The sequence below is a fragment of the Manduca sexta genome, chromosome 23, assembly GCF_014839805.1.
Source record: "Manduca sexta isolate Smith_Timp_Sample1 chromosome 23, JHU_Msex_v1.0, whole genome shotgun sequence".
NCBI classification, from domain to species: domain Eukaryota; kingdom Metazoa; phylum Arthropoda; class Insecta; order Lepidoptera; family Sphingidae; genus Manduca; species Manduca sexta.
The window spans coordinates 5,184,857-5,196,660 of NC_051137.1; the positions used below are offsets into that span (position 1 = coordinate 5,184,857).

General features: G+C 34.2%; 1 protein-coding gene across 1 annotated transcript; it reads left to right on the forward strand.

Annotated features, from left to right (window-relative positions):
* The first annotated feature begins 6,473 nt into the window (after positions 1-6,473).
* Positions 6,474-11,031, forward strand: LOC119190297 (monocarboxylate transporter 12-like). The gene is given in 7 exon segments (XM_037441907.1): positions 6,474-6,685; positions 7,950-8,174; positions 8,443-8,517; positions 8,520-8,636; positions 8,639-9,220; positions 9,306-9,506; positions 9,815-11,031. Coding segments are annotated over 7 exon segments (1,551 nt in total). The 5' UTR covers positions 6,474-6,492; the 3' UTR covers positions 9,973-11,031.
* The last annotated feature ends 773 nt before the right edge of the window (positions 11,032-11,804 follow it).

Sequence of the window (11,804 nt, forward strand, 5' to 3'; positions counted from 1 at the left end):
ATAATTTTCAACTAATGTGTTAAGGTATTACTATCATGGTCGCATAGGAAATTAGAAGCAATGGAACTAGAAAACAATCATAATTGATTAATTTGGCTTATTACCACAAATATTTGTGTAATATAGCTGATATATCTTTTAATAGGTAACTCTAGTATCTATGTTTAAATTTATGCTTCCAGAGAAAAAATATTTAGCATAAAATCCCTTCACAAACATTGCTCACGAATGAATCACTATTCTGGGGTTTTCACAGAGTCTAACAACACCTGGGAATAACACCTTACTAGTGAGTAATCGTAGAGATATTAAAAAAATATATGATTTTACAAATATATAACCAATGTAAAGCATTGAAGTGCTGAGTTCCATTCCAATGGCTTTTAAAGCCAGTATAATATATACATATGTATAAAAAATACTACCCTTTTAAGTAATGACTATGTGTCCTATACCTCGATGGCATACTTCTCATAGAATGCAAATTCAGCTTACCTGTATTCAGAAATATTTGGATAGAAATGATTATGTATTAGGACAAAAATTGTGAGCGTATATTTTTTAACGTGTCTGGAAGTTGCAATCTCTGATTTAAAGAGAAAAATAAAAAGAAAAATAAAAACATATCTCAGTTTGAAAAAGGCCATCAAAGATGAAAAATGTCCATATTCCAAATTGGTAATGTGTCCATTACTTACCACCTTGACCTATTGGAAAGCAAGGTGGGTCAATATCAATATCAATAATAGACATCGGTGCCTTCAGTAACCTCATTTTACATTGTCATTACTAATATTATGATAATACGAAATTACCTCTTATGCTTTCACGACTAAATCACTGAACCGATTCTAATGAAATTTAGTGTAACTTACGTAGTTTTGAATCCGAAAGGACATAGGTTTTGTTTTATATTTGTCAGAAATCGTTATCTTCGAGTCCTTATTATGTTGAATATTTGAAACAAGTATAATCTATCTATATATATATAAAAATGGATCCCTATTTTCCTTGGTCTCGCCATCACGCGTGAACGGCTGGACCGATTTCACAATTTTTTTTTGTTGTGTTTGTTATTGTCAGGAAAAGGTTCTTACAAAAGAAAAAGATCAAAAAATTACGCGGAAAATTAGAAAATTTAAGAAATCTTAACGAAAATATTCATTTTATATAACTGTCAATTGTTTGAAATAACTATCAGCGATTGACAGAATGTGCGCTGCAAATTCATAGTTAAGACGGGACAACGTCTGTCGGGTCAACTAGTTAAAAATATATATAAACAATGCAATTTAAAAAAATGTTTTGAAAACAATGTTTAAACATACACGCGTCGAAAACACGTGACTGCTTTCCAAATAAACTTAATAATTATTTAATTAACATGAAACCAAATGTTGATATTTTTTCTTCATTATCGTTATCAGTAAAATTATAAGTCCATGCGCGTGATTCTATAATATACAAGTTGATCCCTATTAGTACTTGGATTTCAGATAAGTAGGTACAAATAAAGCATGACAGTTTTAATTTTTAATATTTATATTTTAGATCAGTTAAAGTTAATAATAATATAACATTAGCGTCATTTTGTGTGCAGAATTAATGACTTGTGAGTTTCTTATTTTCGTTTTCAGTACGGAATGCCCTTAAAATTATACAAACACACACTGTTTTAAGCTTGTCCACCCATTTTGCACCCTGCTCTAAGGCTCTGAACTTCTATTTCCAATTGCCATTATTATATTCATATTTTATGACATAATATAGACGCGACTAAACAGAACCAGGACGTTTAGGCCCACTGCACTGGGTACCAACAAGTTTGTTACTATCGCCATGTCACAGCCGATATTGAAATCGGCAATAACATTTAAATAATTTTACATAACATTATAAATAGGTCAGTTGATGAAAATTTTTGGTTGTTTGAATATTTGTTAGCAAAGAACGCTTTCTGTTGAACGGATTTGGATGAAATTTCTCATGCAGAGTGATCATGAGCTGGGTGAAAAGTACGTAACTAAACTGTTACTCTAAGAAAGGTTTCTCTAAAAAAGGTCACGCAAATAGAGCAAAACTTAGTAAATGAAGATATCTATTGTACACGAAGGTATGATAAAAATAATCCCCTGTCACCTGCTTTGTTTGTTCAGAGCAAACGTAAACAGAAACAAACAACTGAGAATCACTGCGCCTTTCTTTCTTTATTCACTCGGTATTCACAAAGGCACGGCGTGTTTGCACTGTCTTGTGCACATAATGTGTTTTATTGAAACAACGTAGAAACTGTATCGATGTAAATAATTGATATTTACAATTTAAAGGCCGACGAACTATGAATAATGTCGTACAATCGGTTTGGCAACTAAATTCAAAAAATCCTCGTAAACTAGAATGTCAAATGCTCATAAATAGAATGTGTATAATGTATATGTATGTATGTGGATATATAACCCTAATCGAAAAAGTAATTGTGATAGATTAGTTATCGATTAAAAAATAATGTCATGTGTCCCATCCGTACACGGCCCCTCTCTAGTACCTACCGGTGTTCATGCATGTAACATGTCTGTACAATAAAATAATTGTAATGTGGATTAATCACAATAATATAACGCTAATCAATAAGCCTATCATTATTTTATAGTAATGAATAAAGTCTGAAATTAAATGTAGTATATTAAAATATTAGTTGAAGTAATTATAATAATAAAAAGGAAATTTAATGATATGAGAACGAAAAAAATCTTGTTTTTAATATATCCCAGAAATGTAATCCAATGACGATATTTAATACAAAAACCTTTTCCCAAATTATGTTTTTTCTTGTTAAGTGACGCGAAAAAGGGAAAAACCTTCGAGAAAACATCCTTTTATAACGTTTATATTTAAAACAGCCAGCTTTACAATACATAACATATTACACGTGTGTGAAATGCGAGTAAACAATAAATGAATAACAAATCAAATTCCATAGCCAGGAGGCGGTAATGGTTAATTGCACAATTAACATTACAAAGGACATACAGCTGAATACGGAAAATATTCTATACGTTTTGCTGCATTTATGTTATTCCTACTATGTCAGTCAGCATTATAAATAGGTAGGTTTTTCGTATTGCATAATTGATTTTTGCCCTTGACACACGCACACAAACACGCACACCAACACGCACCCACCAACTCAACTACACACCTTTTATCCCCGTAGGAGTAGACGGAGATGCAATTATTGTATAGATTTTTCATCATGACGGACATAATTTTCAAACTCTGGGCGTATAGTACGCTAAAAACCTAATGTCACTACCCGACCTGTGATTCAAACACAAGACTCAGCGTGGCAATCCTACCTAAATACAGCGCTACAGATGCATTTAGGTTTTCCTTCATTAGTTTGTATGAAGTAGTAATCTATGATGTTATACATGATACATGTTGCACAATCGATGTCTGACACTGACCTCTAGTTTTATTTATGGTAGTTCGCCTCTCCATCGTGACTACAAAGTGAAATTGAAAACGCTTCCAGCTTGATTAATAAACGCGCAATGCTCTTGGAATAGTAACGGCTCAACAAGTAGGGGACCAACAAAGACAGACGGTGCTTTTGTCAAATTAGTGGCTTGATTTTATTTTTAACTCGGTGTTGTTCGCGTCTCCTCCTTCGGGAATACCTTTCCGCAATTAAATACCTACTATATACTTTCAAGGATAAATGTAATCTATAGATTGGCATATAATAGGCCATATTCTGGATTAATATATATATTTAATCCAGAATATGGCCTATTATATGCCAATTACACGTAAATCCATCGAGCAACTTCAGCCTTTACTTCTAACAAACATCCAAACATCTTCATAAACTTTCGCATTTATAATAAGTTAGAAGTAAATATTTGTTTAATAAATCGCTTTTTATGCCGGTGCCATCAATAATTGTTGGGCTTGTTTAAAAACATGTAAATAATTGCTATTCCTGACATAAATATATAAACCGACCGAATATAAAATTCATATTCTATTCCATGCTCCCAAATAATGGTAATAAAATGAGTACTATCTACATTACTTGTTTAATATGATAACTGTTTAATAAAACTTACTTGAATCTTGTGAAACAGGTCTTTTGTATACTACATTTGTCCAATACTAGCTTTTTTCTGCGGCGCCGACTGCGTGCAATAACTTTTCAGAAATAAAAAGTAGGCTATAGTGAAAAAAAATTGGTTCAATAGTACCTGAGATTAGCGCGTTCAAACAAACAAACTCTTCAACTTTATAATATTAGTATAGATTTATTTCAGACACTTTAACTTCCTTTCTATCTTTTCTCGCATTGGTCAGTAAATAAATCTTGCGAACACACACCCATCTATCAAACTGTCTGAAGAGATTTATTGGAGAAAAAAGGAAATATTATTTGTGTGAGCGCAGAAAGTATCTTTATTGTTGAATTTTACACATCAACAATGTTGTTTTACTACACTTGTACATTTTTTGAGGGACCTCGTATCAACGCCCCCGTGAATGTTTTTCTGGGATAAAAGACCAGCTATGTATTTTAGTACTAAAAAAATAAAACTCTCAAACTTTTTCATAACAAACATCGAAATCAGCTCGGTAATATTTGAATGTATCCCATTCAAACAAAAAGACAGACGCGACTGGGAACTGTGTTTTATAATAACATGTAAGAGTTAATACTAAATACTGCATAATATTGCAACACGTTTTATTACAACTAATTACAATGACCACAATATAAATTCTTCATAAGGCAAGATTGAAAACGTGCACCAAACGGATAATCTTCTACGGCAGAAGTTATAATCAAGTTAATATCCTGTTATGCTCTTTATTGCAATAATTCGGAATTGATTTCCAAAGTTTATCTCCTCTTGGGAATAATAAGCAGCATTTGATTGCCTTTGTATGGAAAGAGTCCAATTATAATATATTCTGATAGTGATATTTTTTGCCTCAATCAACAAATCCTCTGCTACGTGTGGCTTATACATGCAATATTCATTAATTGTACAATATACGACGCAATATATACCAATTACAGGAAAAGTGTTCTCATTTTCTTATAAGCTAAGGTCATATACAATTATACTATTGATACTTATACTATTACTACTTACCTATTTAAAAGATTTTAAATACGTGTAAAGATAATTCCAGTATATATATTGCTTATTTAAACACTTTTTAGTGTTATAAAATTATAAAATAATTGTTTAATTTAAGAAACCATTTTCATAAATGTATACGTTATATATCTCTCCTACATATTGAAAAAAGCCATCCAAAAGGTATTGAGAATTTTTTGAATATTATCATATGCGTACTACAACATAACACTACATTAATCACAATATTCAGTCTATGATCATAATTTAAAAAAAGACTACCTAATCATACACATCTCTACACATAAGAACAATCCCGCCATCCATCATGAAAATAGTGTTCTTCTAAAGGCCATTTTTCTTATGCATACCTGTATAATTGAATGCAAGAGGAAGCGTCTTTGACGTCGACACTAGTTCTATTGTCAGTCTATGGGCTTTGTTTGTAGAACAGCATAGTTCCATGCATCGATATTGTACTACGTCCATACGCCGTCCCATCATGTTACCCTACTTTAATAAAAAGTGTGACGTTATTTGCGAGCGATAACTGAGGTTATCGCGGCAGGCGACTGCTCTGATTTTTATTATGCATGTGCGTATTCACAGCTCTGTGCATGGTTTTATGCATTTTATTTTATAAGGTCGGTAAATGAGCACAGCGTTTAGGTTATGGTATGTGTGTAGGCCATAATCACCCCTATGCTTAGATGAACAGGCTGCTTGTAAACTTTCTGAACATAATATAAAAATCAAGAAAAAAGCGTTGTTTAGAAAAGTACATTTTAATATGTACTATGTATTCATTTTAACAACTTTGCACCGGTACCACTTGCCCTACTGCTTAGACTGTTTGGATTTTCATTTCAACTTTTAATGGACTTAAAGAATAGCGCGCTGGGATTTACTCTCATAATTATAATAATTTATAGCTTTGATATGATTATTTCTAAATAGACAGTTGAGGAGAAAACGAAGCTAAACATATTCAAAATCTGGAATAGATTTTATTATGATAATGCGTCAAACATTCATAAGTTCAATATACACTTTAAATTATTTACAAGTAGTTACAATTAGCCAAATAACATTTTCGATCACTGATTAATATTCATGTAGGTACACTTTACCGCTTTGTAAACTTTCCAGACAGAATGTTTGTTAACTACTCAAAATACATAAGATTTATTACTATTGAATTGTTGGATATAACTATTTCACAAGCTGATGGTACGTCGCAACAAAATCAGCTTTAATCCATTTGAATTTCAATTCTTATTACTACCAAATACTCTTCTATGGTAACATTTAAAAGAAAAATAAAAAATTACACATCACTTTGTCTACATTTATGTCAAAATCTATTAAAATGACAATTACTAAACTAATAATTATTCAACTTAAAATATGTATTTATTTTCCAGCCGATGGCATGACCTATTCGTTTGGCGTGTTCTATGCGGAGTTCCTGACCTACTTCGAAGAGGGCAAAGGCAAAACCGCTTGGATCGTCTCCATCCTCGTCGGGGTCACCCTCAGCTCAGGTAATCAATTTTCTTTTTAACGAAACACTTGTACTATTTGTCGAAGCTTGAACGGTCTCGACTTGTCGCATCCAATTATTGGATAACTTAATTAAACCTGGCGATATTGTAATAACTCTGGCGCTTATGGATTTCACTTTTGTGTAAAGACTATTGGAACTAAGTGCTTTTTAATGAATGCACAAAATGTATTATGAACTAGGTTAATCTATTTGAAATAGCCATAGCCTCGTGTGTCAATGGCCATTGCACTAGACGTATGTAGATTGTAAACCCATGGATATATTTAAAACAAGGTTTTTGATATGAAATGAACGCACTTAATGGTCATGTAGTGCATAATTATGAATCCACACTAGCACTTGTGCCGGTTTCGCAATACTATGAATGAAGCGAGATATTCATTTTGCTATCAACAGGTATTATCCGCTGACACTTGAAGCCATTTTCACTGGGCTTTTCAAGAGCGTATAGATATTTCGCAACACAATGTTTTGGGTGAAATAACTACGTATTCCAGCAATTTTACAATATCTGATTAAACATTTTACATTTATGACTAGTTTGACGTACTAATATCCTATCTCACTCCTAAATGTTTTCGCAATACCTTGATAAGTAGGTATGTGTGATGGATATTGGAATAAACTCTTCCAAACATGCAAAGGTCAATTAGCTACTGTATGTATTAAACAACGGAATATTCCCGGTAAATGAATCATCAGTGCAATGAATCAACTGTTCGCCGAGATAACTTAAAGCGACTGGAAACATCATTTTGTAATTACAGATAAAAACTATAATACCAACTTTAATAAATAGTGTAATTGCATTAAAATCACAATACTAAAGTCATGTGTTCTGTACTGGATCTTTAATATTTAACTTCATTTTTGTATAAGATATAAATCAAATATTATGTGCTTATGTATGTTACTAAGATTTTGATTAGTGATTACAAAAAAGCCATCCTAAACTTCAATTCCGTATAACATATTCTAAAAGACCACATAATATTTCTCTTTGTAGTTTTGTATTAAGGAGTTGTCTTTAAGTATATAACTGGACTAATATTATTATTATGATTTTTACAAAAAAATATTAGTTACTTTTAAACGTGATTCAAAATATTATGCATTCACGTAAACTAATATTCTGCCTGCCTAAGTATTCTAAACAAGCATAAGTGACGCTTCACTTACATTAGTATTGACTATATTAGTATCGAATCCTAGAAACTTCAGATTTTTTTTTTAATTTCCAGGTCCCATATCGAGTTCGTTCGTGAATCGCTGGGGCTGTAGAACGGTGACCGTTGCTGGTGCGCTACTGTCGGCGACTTGTGTGGTGATTTCTGCTTTCGCGAACAATGTGCTCACGCTCATTGTCACCATCGGCGTTGGCGCTGGATTCGGGTTCGGCCTCATTTACCTGCCTGCCATCGTCAGCGTCACTGTTTGGTTCGAACGATACAGGAGTCTTGCTACAGGTAATTGACAAAACTGTTCTTTGGAAGTAAATTGGTGAATCCGGCCTAAAATTGTAAATAATAGCATTGTTCAATCTGCACAGTAATAGAAATATTGTAGCAAGATTGACTGATTCATAAAAGTCAAATGGAGCATTGCTGTGAATCAGTAATGTAATCTAGATATATTATTATTTACGCCTCGGTTTACTCTAGAAATACTACGCAGCATGTGGATAATTTATGTAGTTATATTCGACATCTATATATTATGTCCGTACTGTTCCAGGCATAGCAGTATGCGGGTCCGGACTTGGAACATTCTTATTTGCACCAATCACGTCAGCATTAATTACAAAATATGGTTGAGAGGAGCCATGGCGATCATCGGTGCGCTTGTCCTCAACTGTATCCCATTGGGCCTCATATTCCGACCTGTGCCCGAGCGCCCGCGGACGCCAGTCACGGAACCGATGCTGCCCAAGAAAACAAGTCTCCTCTCAAAAGATCTCAAAGCACGGAACAAGTGACTAAAGCAAATGGAAAGGTGGATGATGGAGATATTGCAAGGCTAACTCTTTCGCAACCTGCTTTAAACAAGCCACACGAACAAAAACAACAACCATACTCTCGGCACGGCAGTGGAATAATGCAGAGACCTGATGTCTTGTACCAAGGAAGTATGACCAGCCTTGCCAAGTTCAGGGCACCATCGCCCGAAAGAGCGCACACCTCCAAAGAAGAAAGAGAAGAGAGGTGCGAATGTTTACCCTGCTCGGCAGAATCGAGAGCTGCTTTGTCTGAAATGTTGGACTTGTCTTTACTTGTGGACCCAATATTTATATTATTTGCAGTCTCAAACTTTTTAACCAGCATTGGTTTTTACATACCATATGTTTATACAGTGCCTATGAGTGAAAAATTGGGAATAGAAAATCCACCGTATTTAATTTCTATAATAGGAGCTGCGAATCTGGTGGGAAGAATTATTTTGGGATACATAAGTGATAAGCCGTGGGTGAACCGCTTATTAGCTTATAATTTATGTCTTACTATCGCTGGAATAAGTAAGTATCTATGTAAAAAAGAAATAGTTATATTTTTCTGTCATCCTTTAAAAAATAATACTAATAAAATATTTCTTTCCTCCAGGTACAGCAATGGCAATGTTTTGCTGGGAATTTTGGGGTTTAGCTATGTATGCAACCACATTCGGCTTTACTATTGGTGCTTATGTGGGACTAACATCTGTAGTGCTCGTCGATCTTCTTGGCCTGGAGAGACTGACAAATGCGTTTGGTCTACTTCTACTGTTTCAAGGGATCGCTTCGCTTATCGGACCTCCTTTCGCAGGTAACATAAAATATTGCATCCATAATGACGATAAACACCGCATATATTTTTATAATAGGCACCTAAATTAATCTAGTTTAAACAATGTTCGTCTTGCTCTTTATTCTAAGAGACTATCCAACGAATACTGTACTATTTGACGACAATTGCTCACTAAGACCAATGAATTCACACTAACAGAGTACAGAGGAACCGCGAATGTACTTAAAATTATACGTACTAGTTTACATACATTTACCACCGACTTGTTAATGTTAAACTCTCTACATCTAATTTTTCGATACACATGTCTCCGTTCTAAATTCCAGGTTTACTATACGACGCCTTGCAGTCGTATGCGCCAGGATTTTACGTGGCGGGAGGCACCATATCTTTGAGCGGATTGATCCTGTTCTTCATCCCAGTCATCGAAAGGCGGACTAACAGGAAACGGTGGCTCCAGGAAACCGCACTGGAGACAGTATAGCAGGACGCGTTGCAGGTCCGCGGCGCGATTACCCCGTGATCGTGCTTAACAGCCCCTCCACGCCCTCCTCTGCCGGCTCCACGGAGGACACCTATAGTAACAGGGTATACAAAAATGCAATAATGGATGATCATTTCTACATTAACGATGAAGATATATGCGAATGTGGAGATGGTGCGACGGATGAATGCGATGAACATTACTATGATACCCATCGAGCTCATTCCAGATACAATGTTGGGAGTACATTTGAATACGTAGATAGTGTTAAAGAAAAAAGTGCAATATAAATGTTTATTTTTTCTCCTTTAGTTCATATATTAAAAGGAGCGGCAGTTTTGTGTTATTTTAAGAACTGCAACAAATTATTAAGATTAAGTGATGTTCGCTGTCGGCTATGCAGTGGTGTCATAAAGTGTGAATATGAACGGCGCAGAGCGACAGCTGTAATACTTATTACTTTTTCGATTGGCCAGTTACCAATAATCGTAGAACATGAAGTATGTTCGCTCACGTACGAGCGCATACGATATTGTTAGAACGTGTGGTTTTACGCCATACACGGCCTTATTGCGGACCAATCGTGGCTAGATGTGATGAGATCCAAAAGTACCTAACAGAAGCATAAACTGCTTTGTGATTTTAGAGTAATAATTTTAAAATACAATTAGTTTTGTATAGTACTCATAGAATTTTATTTGTTGTACATTGTTCTCTTCAGTTCTCAGCGACTAGTGATATCTCTCAAGTTGTGTTCAAGTAGGTATAATTGTTTATTGAAACTCTTTAATTTCCGCTGTAAATTATAATTGAATAGCTACATCTAATGTATATATTTACTACTACGTACATATATTGGACTGAATTAGATAATCATACAATGTATTTTATCATTTATATGACTGGACTGTGCTGATATTCTTCGTACAAATCTTTATCTCTTTGTATTATACTGTTGGCATTCTAGCGATCGTATATAATGCGATTTCAGTGTACATAAATGTTACTCTATGTAAGGTACTATGCCTAATAATATTTAAATATATATTGTCCACCGCCTTTGTGCTATTTTAATTTTATTTAAACTCACCCTCTAACTATAACTAAACTATACATTAAGTCCTGTGACCATTTTTTTATAAAGATAAAACAGCAAATCAGACACAACAGGACAAATAATATAGTATATGTCTATGGAAAACCGTGAACTAACTCCGCCTCGTGTCTAAACAAACATCGATCGAATGTTAAATGACATTAACATTGAAATAAAAGGAAACCAGCAGCTACATCTACATCGGCATTTAGTATTAACAACATGTAGGTACTTACTATGATTCCAGGGGCCTCATTCTCTATGCCACACATTTTTTTGACAGCGCGTAACAAGCACGTAACGCACCGCGTCACGTTTGCTGATATACTTAAGACAATATAAAGAAACACACGGAATACTAGTCAACAATAATTTTACGAAGATAGCGTAACATGGCCGCGTTACGATTTTACACTGTCAGAGAATAAGATTCCTGGCCCCTGATATGCCAGAACGTATTTTGATAGTTCATAACAAGCACATAATTCACCTCATTGCGTTTATGGCAAACGAAATTGATATAATAGATTTGGCATTCTATGGATGGTTTCCGCAGTAATTTCATGTAAATAACATAACACGGCCCTGATACGAATTTACACTGAGACAGAGAAAAAGGCCCCAGTGTGTTATTTTTAAATTAACAATTTATCAAAATGCGATATTATTGAAACATTTGAAAATAAAGATATGACTCTTTTGTTTTCCTGTGTGTGCGTACAGTCATGCGTGATTA